The sequence below is a fragment of the Siniperca chuatsi genome, linkage group LG9 (genome assembly GCF_020085105.1).
Source record: "Siniperca chuatsi isolate FFG_IHB_CAS linkage group LG9, ASM2008510v1, whole genome shotgun sequence".
Taxonomy (NCBI): domain Eukaryota; kingdom Metazoa; phylum Chordata; class Actinopteri; order Centrarchiformes; family Sinipercidae; genus Siniperca; species Siniperca chuatsi.
The window spans coordinates 15,808,491-15,821,457 of record NC_058050.1 but is presented as its reverse complement, the minus strand read 5'-3'; the positions used below and the strand labels follow the sequence as shown (position 1 = coordinate 15,821,457).

Here is a 12,967-nt window from a genome sequence, read left to right as displayed (position 1 = left end):
CATTATCTGCATCTGTCAAATTTGTGTGGCCCAACCTCTTCCAGTGAAGCATCAGCAACATCAAGATGAGGTCTCTGAAACACTATGCCATATGTCCCCATTAAACAAATATTTACAAAAATGTTAATGTTTGCTATTTTGGATTTTAGTCAGCATTAAATGCCAACTAAGCTGCATTTAACTGAAATCTATTAGAGAAAGTGCATCATAAAATGTACCTGTTTCTTGTTGTAGTCTTTTAGTGCAGACTCAAATCCTTTCTCTAGTCTTTTAAAAACAAGCTCCATATCATTGCTCCACCAGATCTGAGATCCAGTGAGAGCCACTTGGGCAGGGAAGTCGAGAATCCACTGCTCTCTGGGCCTGTCCTCGTACACAGACACAGCCTCAGACAGGTGTCCCCTGACACATGCTTTCATAGACTCCTCCAGACAAGTAAGCCACGCCTCCACCTAATGTAAAGTCTTTTTACCATTAGTTAAGTTATTTTATGAAATGTGATAGCTAATTCAGATTCTTTGATACTAAATGTAATCTTACCGGCCCGTAACAGCAACATTCAGTCTGGAATGGGACATATTCCCTCTCTTTGCTGTACATGCCCACTGCAAGTTTAGGATTATCCAACTGTTCATTTTTAGCAAATTCAAGATCTGACATGTTGTCAAATAATTTTGAGAGGTGGACAGTTACCTGCAAAAGACACTCATTACAGTCATTACATTTTTCATGACAGAAGAAAAGTAGTGAAAAGGTGACACTGGATAAACACTAAAAACAAAAATGAAGGGAAATTACCTCTCTGGGACGACTCCCTTTAGAGAGGATGTCTAACAAGTCTGCAGATGAAATAAAGCAGAATCGTGGAAAGGCAAGCCTTTTTGTCTCCAGGTATTCAGCAAGAGCTTTTTCACACAATGCCAGCCTGTTAAAAGAGAGTGCATGGGGATAGTGACCACAAAATATCAAACTGTGAGCCGTATAATGAAAGTGTAATGAAATAAACATTAACCTTTTTTGTAGATCCTCTAACTTCTCAAATAGATGAAGTTTGTTGGTGGCCTCAATCACATTTTTAGTCTTAGCACTGTCCAACATTAACTCCTGAAAGAACCAAAATTCATGTTCAAAGTTCATGTTTACAATGATGAGAACAATGGAATTTGCATGACTGAAAGGCATATGAGTGCAGACCTGAAATTCTGCATCTGTAGCTTGGAATCTGTGTGCATCTGCAGGCAGCTGTTGGCAGATGTCATCACAGCCTTTGAAGATGCTTTCCAGGTAGGCCCATGTCCTTTGGACCTCCATCCAGACCATCAGCACAGAGTCAGCCACAGTCAGCTGTTTCTGTAGTTCCACTACCTGGAACAGGAAGTGATCTACATGCTTGCTCTGAAAGATGCCCTGGAGCTGAACCTTGAGGATGAGGACATGAAGACAAGAGTATAGCCTATTAAAATGATTTGGTCCAATGTAAAACTCAAATACACCAAACTACCACCTAATCTGTGGCAAGAGAAAGTCATATCTTGATAACCTTAACCTCGTTACATGTCGGTTTAATTTCAGTGCATAATCAACCTCATCAGCATGCCAAGCCATAAAAAAGTGGGGGAGGGAAACAGTCTGTTTACACAAAGATGGAGGCACTAAACTGGCAAGAATTCTAATTGCTGGCTATAACCCCCCAATACATCTGGTGTACATGTAAAAAGACCGCCACAGTGCAACAATGCCGTGTCCTACAGCAGCTATAAATCTAAGGACTCAATAGGGACCTCTCTATTCTCAGTTGCGCTGTTAGACAGTCAGACAGCGTGGCCCCTTTCTGCACCCTCATCTCTATTCAGCGCTTAACTATCAGTGCTTCTCACAGACAGCTGATCTTGAGAACTTGTTCTTGTGCTTTATAGCCATTATGCATTTTTCTATGCTGTAACGTCACTCATAAAATCTTAGTATCAATATCAGTAACTTAGATATTTACCTGATGATCCTCAAGCGTTTCAATGAGTTCCTCATCACATTTAAGTAGTGGCACAGAGGTTTGGTAATGATCTTCATATGAAAGCTCCATTGATGCCCACGTTTGACTTATTTGTGTCACAACCTAAAATAAAAAATATTGGACAGCATAATGGTAACATGTTTGAATACAAACTGTCTTACTACTACTATATCTGGTTTAGGAGTAACACCTAAGCCAAATATAGTAACTACAGCTGTACATTGAAAACCATGTATCTCCAAACTAGGTGCTTTTAGTTTTAGTTATTTTAGATTAAATGTTCCTTTAAATTCTCATTCTTCTTGTGCTAAATAAACCATTTAATAGAATTTTCTGAGTAATACACTCTCACACAGCTGAAAACAGACCTGTGTTTAATTAACTCATGAAAAGTTGATGTTTTGGAGATGCATGGTTTTCGCAGGACAGCAACGTAATGGACCATGTTCACGTGGCTGGCTCCTAGTTCGATGTCATTACTTTTTTCTTAGGTAAAAACATCAATGTTCTAGATCTAGTCCTCAACTTTCAGTAGTTTATCTGAACCCCTGTTCATAATGCACAGTACTATGAGGAGTCCTGTTTGTTTATTCAGCACATTATTCATCTTCAGTCAAAACATGCAGGAATCTAGAAGAATGTTTATAAAAATAGCCAAAATGGCTAAAAAGTTTACAAGGAAGTTACAAAGTGAGAATAACCTTTTAAAGTACATGCTAGCTTGTAAATTGATAACACTTTACCAGAATTGCTGTGTGGTACAGTATGTTACATTATATAATTGGTCATTATGACTAGAAGACTCTATTGATAATTGAAGAAGAACCTTCTCTATGGCCATTTCTTTGACTGCCTTATCCACTATGTTGCGAACTTCATCTTCCAGCAAATGGAGCTGCAGAGCCAAGAGGTCTTCCAAGGTGGTACTGTCAGTCACAGTGAAGTCCATCTATTTTAAAAGAAATATTGTCATAATGCAAATTCCAGATTTCTATCATGCAAGAACAAACTTTGCTCTATAGTAAGACCTCTGCTGTGTGTACTTATGCACCCGTGTTGTTCTGATTAGCTGCACCCAGTGGCGCTCCCGTATTGCCAGGTTCTGTAGCTGACTTGCGGCCTGCAGTGACGTCAACAGGTTCTTTACATAAAGGTCTAACCCAGAATACACATCCCACATGCGAGCCTCTTTGTCAAGCTTCCGTATGTCCTACACAAACAGAAGGTAGGTAAACATAATTAGTTATTAGGGGCATCTGTTACAAACAGCAACGGTGCATGACAGCAAGACAGCAGGAGCGATGCGCTGGTGTGATGTAGCACTGTTGGTGACTTCACCTTGGCAAACCTCCTCAATTCTGCATCCATCTGGTCCACGTTTATCTGCCTCCATTTGGTCATTGTCCAGTTTTCCACACTGCTCTGTGTAGATAAAGACGAACGCAGAGGAGTCAATGGGCTGAGGGTGCTTAATGGGGACATTTAAAGGCTACAGGGTATTCAAAGAATCAATGACAGTCTCCTAGAGGACAGGCTGGTCAAGTTATTGAGTTATTGGGGTAATGTAGTGGTGTGATGAGGCCTTCAGCTGTATTTCCATTTCCTCCTAAATAGTGACGTTTAAGTATACAAAATACACTAAGCTACTTACCTGCACAAATACAACAATGTCCCACAGTTCTTTGAGGACCGTGATTTCTCGTCTGCAGAGCTTGATGTTTCTGTAGTCAGGAATAGTAACATCAAACAGATTTGTGGACTCCTGTAGCTCTGCTACCTCTTTCTCCATGTCTCGGATTGCTTTTTCAGACTAGAAAACAACACATGGCAATTGTTATCCAAAGTGTACAGTATAATACAATGTTATTTTAATCCTATAATCAAGCAATGGTTAAACTCCTACTTTCTCCAGACTGATGTAGGGATGCACTGCATTGTAACTGAAGGGCGCCGTTGCTCTGAACATCTCCCTGAATTTGCTTTGTTTCACCTGAAAAATAAGAAGTACCACTTTAATGGTCTTAACACTGGGGTATACAATACAATAGCTCCAACACTGTGCATATGATTTCTCTTAGAAATAAAAGCCAAAAGTGACTCGTCACCTCAAAGGCCATGCATCGTCTTCGTAAAACCATCACTTCTGCATTCTGCATGGGTGCCACCTCATGTCTCACTTTCAAGGCCAGTTTTTTTGCCCCACTCCATTTCTCAGGAAGTTCCTATAGAGAGAGCTATTGTTATTTCTCAAAGGTTGAATGTGATCAAATTCGCATTTGTTATATTATTTTAGTTAGTCCTTGAAAGTGGCAAGAAAATAGGAGCATTAACGCATTCCTTTCGTTACCTCCAGCTGAGAATAGACCTGGTCAGGTGTAGTCACTCCATATTGTTCAAGGAGGATTATTGTGTCTCTAAGAGGCTCAAACATCTTGTCTGTTGCTGCTTGTCTGTCTCTGACAGCCAACAGGTGACTCATCACTTCTACCAAGCCACAGTGGTTTCCTTTAGCCACAGGCTGGCCTAGCCCTTCAACAGTGGCTCGGACAAACTTCTGCAGCTCATCAAGACTGAGTGGGAAAGCATGCACAGTGAGAACAAGTGATGTTACAATGTATTTAATAGCCATGCAGAAATGAATTTTACCTGTTAGTGACATATATCAAGAGGTGTTCTTTAAAAAGCCAGCTCCACTTCTTTATAGTGTTAAGGAGGCTCACTTTAAAGAACTTGATATCCACTCGAAAAAATCCATTGAACACTCTGAAGTCTTCAAGCTTGGAAATTTCAGCATACAGATTCTCATAATAATCTATCTGTAAAATTAAGACCACAACAGAGATTACAATTAAGACACCTGCCATGTATAGGGAAAATGTAATTAATAATTTCAAAAAGCCTTTTACCTGTTCTTTGAAGTTATCAATTGAAGGCGGGCTCTCAGGGAGTGCATCTGCTCCATAAGCCTCCATCTCTTCAGCTGTAAGTACACGTCCATACAGGAGAAACTGGCTGAGAAACTCAGCCCTGTCATCTTGCCAGAGATGGCTGTAGCAGTCAAACTTTCTCTGGTAATTTATCGCTTTCTTGAGGACGTTCTCCACTCGCTCCATTATTTCCTGTCTCAGGTCCAACAAATCTAGCATGTCATCCATTACAACCTGTAAGAGTTATATTACATGAAATATAACATGAGGAGCATGTACTATTTGCAGAGGAGGAGTAGGAGAGTACACCTTTTCGTTTTTTTGGGGATCGAAATAGAATGCTTCTTTATGACTAAATTAAACTATGTTCAAATACAAAATCTAATCAGAAAATGTACTTGATACCACCAATGGAGGTAATAATAATACTTGTGCATTTTACAAGTTCAATTAGCTATAACACCCCATAACATCCCAACCTTGTCTACTCTTATTCTCCTTTGTCTTCTCTTGGATAACATCTCATGTGGCTGCCATCCACATGCTTTTATCTGCTTTACTGCAATAAGTATTTGGACTATTTGGGACAAGTCTAGCTGACAGACAGTCATCCAAAAGTTTGCAACATTGGGACCATTGTAGCACTATGTAAACTACTGAGGGCCTGTAGTATTTTGATATAACTTTTGCAAAGTTTATAATAGCACTATGTAAAAAAAAAAAAGTCTGTTTAAACATCCAAATAGTACCTGGTAGCTCTCCATGCAAAGATGAGCAGCCACTCTGTTGATATTCACTGAAGTCTTGAATATGTCTCCGACCAGTCCTTCTATCAGCTCATAGAGGCCGTCCCCTGCATCTAGCTCCAACGAAGGGAGGAAGACCATTCCTGAGCTACTCAGCATCAACTGAGCCTCAAACAGAGGTGTCTGGTTTGGCCATGATTCCATGTTGTCCACAAAGAACTGAAGAGAATGGCTGATGTAGCTGAAGAGACCCTCCACTACCATCTCATCCACATACTCCAGGTAGGACTGCCATGCTTCTGACACCGAGTCAGTGTGGAAAAGGACCATATTCTCCTGATGAAATATTGAATAGAATAACTACAGCATATTTATTTATGTTATCATATATCAAGTAAAATCATTTTTGATATTAAAAAAAACTGATTAGAACTAGAAGGTCAGAAACTAACAGCATAAAAAACTCTGGACTGAATCTATAGAAAAAGTGTATTTTATCAGCTTAAAATTCAGCCAGGACAGAACAGATAAAGGTTGGATTTAGATTTTTTATCATATCTGCATTATCTTATCATAACGAAACTGAACACAAGTATAAATTATGAAATTAATAAAACATATAGAAACAAGATTTATACTGTGAACAGAAATAAATATATACTGTATAAGAGTGAATATTATCATAAATCCAGTGTGAACAGAAATAAATATATACTGTATAAGAGTGAATATTATCATAAATCCAGTTATGCGCACCTGTACCAGCTTGTGGATAGAGTCTCCATCCTTCTTCATGGAGTTGTACTTCTTGTTGACACGGTCTCCCCTGTCTTCCAGCTGTATGAGCGAGCCTTTCTTGTTGTCCTTTCTGCAAAACATGGCCTGTTTGCTCCATCCCTTCATCACTGACTGGATTGCTTCACAGTTTTCCTTGGCTCTACTGACTCGACACACAAGGCCGTGAACCAGCTCTTTGGTGGTGCTGATGAAGCTCCAGCAGTCCGCATCATGCCATGTCAGGTCAGACTCTGCTCTTGTCAACTGCAGGTCTATGGACTCCAGCTCACCTCTGATGAGAGGAAGTTCCACCTCTAGCACTGTCTGCTTTAGCTTGTTGTACCATTGTACTAATAGCTGCAGACTACTCAAATACTGTCAAAATACAAATGTGAAGAAAAGATGTATTTTGAGGTGCAGACTATGTAAAGGAAAATATCTATAACATATTGCTTATTGTTTAACAGGTGTGCATGAGTATAAGTGAGCCCATAAAGTAATATGTTTGTTTCTTACCTTTGTGAACATGTCGCGCTTCTCAAAAACAGTCATTGCAGCTGCAGGGATATTGATCTGACTGAGAGTCTGAATATACTTTACATCTTTCAAGACTTCAGTCAGCTGAGGAGTGAAAGGAAATGGTGTTTACTCATATACATAGTCACAGCGGGGTGGTGGTAAAATGTTTTGTCTCAAATAACAGAAAACCTTGGAGAACATAATAACTCAAATTAAATAACCGTTAACAAATAACGATTCCTTCTGCCAGGATAGTTATGTTTTTTGCACTTGTTACCAAGTCTGTCAGCAGCATGTTATGAACAGATTTTTTTGAAAATTGAAGAAGAGATACAGCATGAGCCAAGAAATAATTGACCCCAATTAAGTGGTGACCTGCATCTGGGTTTTGCACCATAAGAGGAATATTGTTCTTTGTTCAAACCTAGTAAACTAAAAGCTACTAAGATACTTTTTTATAGAAAAACATTGCTAAATCAGTCTAGCAGTGAGTTGGATAATCATTTAGCATTGGAGGATGTTTGATGTAATGTCCCTGCAAACTAGAAGGCACTCATTCAGCAATTACCTTAGGATTGAAGTTGACTGAGATCAGGTCAGATGAGGTATCTCTGCAGAGAAGGGGCTGGTTCAGGTTGATCAGGCAGGCCTGTTCCAAACCATTACACCAGTCAAAGTAAATGTCCTTCTCATATTGGTCCAGGAGACTCATCATCTCCATGTACATGTAGTACTCCGTCACCATCTCTACACCTCCTGCAGGCCTGGAAATATTGCATAATTGTGAGACAACTGTAATTTTTAAGCCTGGCACAATAGCCATCTCTTGTCTGTTCTACATACTGTATCGCTGTATCTATTTATCTCTCTATCTATAAATCTTTCTGACTAGCTATTTTTTGCAACTAATTCATTTATTCACTGGAAATAGTCAGGTGTTTCTACTGACATGTCAAAGAGTAATCTGATTTTTTCCCATGGTGTTTGAATGCGTTCTCTGAGCATTTTTGCCCACTTGAAAGCTCCAGAAGTGTAAGCCATGTTCTTTGTCAGGCCACTCTCCATCTGTAAAGAAAGAATGGAAAAAGGTTTTTGCATGGACAATACCTATTGGGTCTTGAATACATATTGCTAATATTCAATTTTGCTTCCAGTACCTGATTGAGCTGGGATTTAAACAGACATTTACATTTCTCCAGCTCTTCTCTGAAATGTTGCTGCAGTAGAAGGATGTTGGGACTGAATATCTGCCTAATGTGTTTTCTCTCCAGGAATGGCCCGACAATAGTTAGCAGCTAAAGGACAAAAAAAGATGTTGGTGTCCCACTTGACAGCTCTGTCACTCACTATTCACTTCATCAACACTGTCATTACCATCATATTTTCCAGTCTTGCTTACTTTAAATGCTGACTCCAGTCCCGAGCAATCCTTAAAGGCCAAGCATAGCAGGCTGGCAAGGCGGCATTCAAAGTCCACAATCCTCACTTTGAAATCCTTAAACTCGTTTTCAAAATCCTTATGACAAAGTTAACAATATTAATGATGGACACCAGTGTAAAATCGTGCATTATGAATCCATGCAGTAGCTGTTCATGGAAATCTTAATTAGCAGTATAAATGCCAATAAAAATAATTTCCACCTGAGAGTTGAAGTCAAGTGGGCTGTTTTTACTGTGCTTCAACGCTTGGCAGTGGTTACTGAACTCTCTGTACATTTGAGCAGCATGCTCACTATATAGTTTGCCTTTAAGTCCACCAAATTCCAGTTTTTCCATCCTCTGAAAATCCAGCATAATTTCAAACAAGTCCTGCAAAGATAACATATTGTAATACGAAACAAAACCACATAAAAATACAACCTCACGGTGACACCAATACAAAAACAAAAATGTGATCTCACCGCCAGCTGTAGCATACGATTAAGGAACTGGTTGAAACGTGCAAAAATCATGGCAGATGGAAAATCCCAGGGTGCATGTTTCACATGGTTGGCCAACCTCTCCCTCTCTGTCTGATAACTGTCTCTGAAACATCTAAAGACTTTTATCACCCTCTTCACCATTTGTAGACTTTCCTCTGGATCCTCTTGGAGTAGGAGATCTGCAGAAAGGTATGTAGAAGCCTAAAGGGTGAAAGATTTTCTATATGTGAATTTGTTTACACAGGCAGCCAATAACTGAAGTCAGAGTAATGTTGATTGACTAAAATCAGCAAAGTGTAACTGACAAAATTACAAGCACTGTGTGAAATTAAATTTGCAACAATTTCACATGTATGTGTCACTCGATGTAATCCATCACTACAGGTGTTTCAAATGAGGAGTCTTACCTGCTCAATGAACAGATTGCAAAGTTTCTGCAGTAGCACCACGATGCGTGCCGGTCTTTGATAAGATTGGCAGTTGGTCCAGATAAGGAAGAGAGTGTGAAACAGTGCAGGGATGAATTTTTCCAAGTGAGGAAATCCCTCCTTTTCCAGTTGAGACAGTTGTGTATGTAGTGGCTGTAGATGGAGGTCAATGTCTTGGGCTTCTTGAAGTGCTTTTGATTGAGAAAAAAAATCAGCTTTAAACTAAAACAACATAATCAGAGATAATAAGTTTTGGTAATCACATTACGACATCAGACATTTGACAAGGTGTAAACTACAGTGTGTCCTCTTTGGCTTTGAAAATGAGACCAGCTAATCTTACCATCAAATACATTTCCAATTAGAGTCTTGATTGTTGGATGATAGCTGCTATCCATCATCTCTAACATCTTTGCCATCTTCTGAACAATGGGACTCTGAAGCTACGAGATAAAGTACCAAACAGAGACTGGACTGTCAGGAGATGAAAATAAATTAAATAATGATTTTAGTGACGATCAGGGGGAAAAGAGAGCTTACCTGATGATAAATGTTCTGTATATTGCTCTTCCTGGAAGCCCAAAACTTCAGCTCTGCATTGGGCCCTGGATTACAGCCTGTCATAAGCAGGTCAGATGAATCCTCCTTTAAATTCTTCTGGATCAGATTGGTCCAGTTGATAACCTGGGACTCTATGGCATGGGCCAGTGCCCTGTCATAGTTATTATACCTGAGTGTGAAAAAAGATGTTGAGAGTGTTTGTTAATACTTACAGTACAAACAAAGATCCCAGTCTCTGAAACAAAAGCAAAATGTGTGTGTTTTCTTACATTTTGAAGGTGCTGTATGAATGTTCTATCCAATCTGTCGCAGTAGGGATAGGGAGGACAATTTTCCCTAAAACCTGTCCCTGTACAACTGATGTCTTACTGCACATGCTCTCAACACGTCGAATTATGTCTTCAGACATCAGATGTGGCCACATCTGATGGTTTTTGTTGTTTGACAGCAGTGGAACACATACCTTGCGAAGAAACACAGAATTAATTCACCCAGAAGGCAAGCTAGAAATCTGCATAACAAAAATAACTGACAACACATGCAACAAAATGCTGTTTTATGAGATAGGTGTATGACGGAGGGTATAACAATCACCTGCTCAACTGTGCTTGACAGCTGCAGTAGTGGTGATGGAGACAGGAGGCCAAAAAGCAGAAGTCCCCTGTAGTTTTCAGTATTGATGGGAATAACTGTCTTCTTAAGGATATACATTTGCTTGTTTTCAGCAACAGGTAGGACCTGCATTTGAAATAATATCACAAGATTTTACTATCAACAGCTATGACACTTCCAAGCAATTAAATAAATCTATAATGGTAAATCCATTAATTTCAACATTTTGTAACTTAAGTAAGCTACTTAAGCTTAGCTACATTAGCTTATTAGGCAAATGTACACAGGCTAAGCTAGCTAATTATCTATGACTGTACTAATGTTATTGGAGATTCTGGAACAACCATACCTCATTGGAAGCAACCAGACAACCTTTCTTTGATGAAGAGAAAAACATAACAGACTTCTTTTCAAAGAAGTCTTTCAGAAGTGTTTGAAACTCTTCGTTTACAGTACTCTTCTCCCATGTTTGGCGGTGCAGTCGCAGTAGCCCACAAACTTTTTCCTCGACAAACTTTACTCTGACGTCCTCCAGAAAAGAAGGCACACTTTCGTCGTCGGACATCATTGCTCTACGACCATGACGTGCTTTAGCCCCGTCACTTCGTTCAACAAAACAGAAAAAAAGGAAACTGATTTGTGACTGCTCCAGAAACCTTCCCCTAAATTAGCCATTAACTTCGTGTTAGAATAGTTTCAAGTTAGCTACTACGTTTGCCTGTCTGCAAAGAAGACTGCCGTGAGCTGTACTGTGCTGGGGGCAGTTCAGCATTCCGTTGCCTAGCACTATCCTCAATCACTGCCAGGTTTATTTGGCTAGCTCCAAAATGTGAAGTAAAAAAACTTTCTTAAAGGGACCCTTTTCCCAATGAAATACATGAAGTATTTAGTAGTCTACTACTATACCTACTATACTACTGATTGTACCATTTTACATTATTTTAGATGACCAGAATATCAAGCATGTAGGTTAAAAGCCAAATCATTAAATGTACAGTTGCAAAGCATGCTCTAATTTGTACTCCACAATCTATATGGACTTTTAAAATGTTAGTTAGATCTACGTAGGCATATTATTGGTAAGTCCTCTAAGACATGTTTGGTATGTGATTAAGAGCTCTTTGTTTTCACACATATGACAAATGATAACACTTTTAATTATAATTGAGCTCGAAGTGATGAATAGCCTGGAAAAAAATGTTAGTTTGAGAGACATTAAACTACATGTCTATTTGAATGTTCTACTCACTGACATGTGCATACCAAGACCTATAGTCATTTCATTGGGCAGTTGATCAATGAAGTATTGTCTATATGGATATACAGTATTTAAAACATTCCTAGTTTAAACAGGTTCAAATCTGTCGCCCCTTTTATGACATATATGCCCCCTTTGTGACAGGCTGTACATGAAGGAGCCTATGCAATGGAGCCACAGACTGCAGTAAAATGTATGTGATATATGTGTGTGTGACTAGTTTGACTGTTGTCTTAGCAGCTCTGCTGCAACTGCCATTTACAAGGCACTTTACTACACTTCCTTTCAGAGCAGCCTAGGGGTCTGACTGCCTTAAATGGATAGCAAAATGATTCTTTGGAGTAGCTTAAAGATTTAAATAGTTGAGTGCTACCCTGATCTATTAGGGAATGCTTAAAGTTAATGATTTTTATAATATGTAAACATACAACATAATTGGAGATAGAGGATACTATGCAGGATTTGGCAAAAGCATTTTAACACTTTATACAATTTCTGGAAAATGCACTACTTCCTGTATCCTGAGTGACTTGCTTTTTTCCACATCAAGAAACTGATTCTCAGGGAAAAGGAGAGGAGAGTGAGACAAACTCCTCAGGTTTGCAGGTGGCACTACAGTTTTGGACCTCATCACTAACAATGACAAGACCACCTACGGAGAAGCGATTGCCTGCTTGTTGCTATGGTGCTAATAACAAGTTGGAGGCAACGCATTCAAGCAGTTGAAGATGGCTGCTGAAGTAATCCACATGCTCATTTTACTCTGGAAATCAGCACAGATGTTAACATGGTTGAGAACATGAGTCATTCAGTTTGCTAAAGACTATAAAACACTTACAGTCTCAAATGGAAAAAGAGCATTACAACTATCATCACAATATGGAAAGGTCAACATCTCACAATCCACTCCATGTTATATGTTATATCCTGTTATAGCTATGCATGTATCTTTCTATTCCTTAGTCATAGTGTGGCCTCCCTCTCAATAAAGAAACAAACAAATAAAGGAATATCTTTTCCAATATCACTTTCTGCCAGCTGCCTCTGATCCAGTAGCTGGAACATCACGAAAGTGTGCAAGACAGACTGTACCAATTGCGCCCTCCCAAGCAACCAAAAGGTATTTCTTAGGAAACAATGCTGTTCAAACCTGGCACTATACCTGCCACCTCGACCATTTTCCTGCCAAGGCTTGTTGCACTGCTG

General features: G+C 39.3%; 1 protein-coding gene and 1 long non-coding RNA gene across 7 annotated transcripts in view; one reads left to right on the top strand and one right to left on the bottom strand.

Moving 5' to 3' along the window:
* Nucleotides 1-11,254, bottom strand: part of LOC122881395 (dynein axonemal heavy chain 11) — a 40,191-nt gene extending 28,937 nt beyond the window's left edge. For 2 of the 6 annotated variants that reach the window (XM_044207525.1, XM_044207526.1), the window contains exons 1-30: nucleotides 10,853-11,231; nucleotides 10,486-10,629; nucleotides 10,161-10,354; nucleotides 9,871-10,060; nucleotides 9,674-9,773; nucleotides 9,310-9,521; nucleotides 8,882-9,103; nucleotides 8,622-8,789; nucleotides 8,380-8,496; nucleotides 8,138-8,275; nucleotides 7,930-8,045; nucleotides 7,549-7,744; nucleotides 6,978-7,082; nucleotides 6,441-6,836; nucleotides 5,688-6,020; nucleotides 4,918-5,172; nucleotides 4,658-4,827; nucleotides 4,359-4,581; nucleotides 4,117-4,233; nucleotides 3,915-4,001; nucleotides 3,663-3,821; nucleotides 3,350-3,433; nucleotides 3,063-3,221; nucleotides 2,838-2,960; nucleotides 1,991-2,113; nucleotides 1,195-1,419; nucleotides 1,013-1,104; nucleotides 799-925; nucleotides 541-693; nucleotides 219-452 (exon numbers count right to left, since the gene is read on the bottom strand). In XM_044207525.1, coding sequence (XP_044063460.1) covers nucleotides 219-452; nucleotides 541-693; nucleotides 799-925; nucleotides 1,013-1,104; nucleotides 1,195-1,419; nucleotides 1,991-2,113; nucleotides 2,838-2,960; nucleotides 3,063-3,221; nucleotides 3,350-3,433; nucleotides 3,663-3,821; nucleotides 3,915-4,001; nucleotides 4,117-4,233; nucleotides 4,359-4,581; nucleotides 4,658-4,827; nucleotides 4,918-5,172; nucleotides 5,688-6,020; nucleotides 6,441-6,836; nucleotides 6,978-7,082; nucleotides 7,549-7,744; nucleotides 7,930-8,045; nucleotides 8,138-8,275; nucleotides 8,380-8,496; nucleotides 8,622-8,789; nucleotides 8,882-9,103; nucleotides 9,310-9,521; nucleotides 9,674-9,773; nucleotides 9,871-10,060; nucleotides 10,161-10,354; nucleotides 10,486-10,629; nucleotides 10,853-11,071 — 5,181 coding nt within the window. In that variant the 5' untranslated portion in view covers nucleotides 11,072-11,231. Of the gene's footprint in view, nucleotides 1-218; nucleotides 453-540; nucleotides 694-798; nucleotides 926-1,012; nucleotides 1,105-1,194; nucleotides 1,420-1,990; nucleotides 2,114-2,837; nucleotides 2,961-3,062; nucleotides 3,222-3,349; nucleotides 3,434-3,662; nucleotides 3,822-3,914; nucleotides 4,002-4,116; nucleotides 4,234-4,358; nucleotides 4,582-4,657; nucleotides 4,828-4,917; nucleotides 5,173-5,687; nucleotides 6,021-6,440; nucleotides 6,837-6,977; nucleotides 7,083-7,548; nucleotides 7,745-7,929; nucleotides 8,046-8,137; nucleotides 8,276-8,379; nucleotides 8,497-8,621; nucleotides 8,790-8,881; nucleotides 9,104-9,309; nucleotides 9,522-9,673; nucleotides 9,774-9,870; nucleotides 10,061-10,160; nucleotides 10,355-10,485; nucleotides 10,630-10,852 lie in introns of all 6 variants that reach the window. The other 4 variants (XM_044207523.1, XM_044207524.1, XM_044207528.1 and 1 more) reach the window with 3 other exon arrangements.
* LOC122881398 lies at nucleotides 11,216-12,706 on the top strand. Its single transcript, XR_006379154.1, has 3 exons — nucleotides 11,216-11,337; nucleotides 11,906-11,954; nucleotides 12,312-12,706. It is a non-coding gene; the product is annotated as an uncharacterized LOC122881398 (long non-coding RNA).
* The last annotated feature ends 261 nt before the right edge of the window (nucleotides 12,707-12,967 follow it).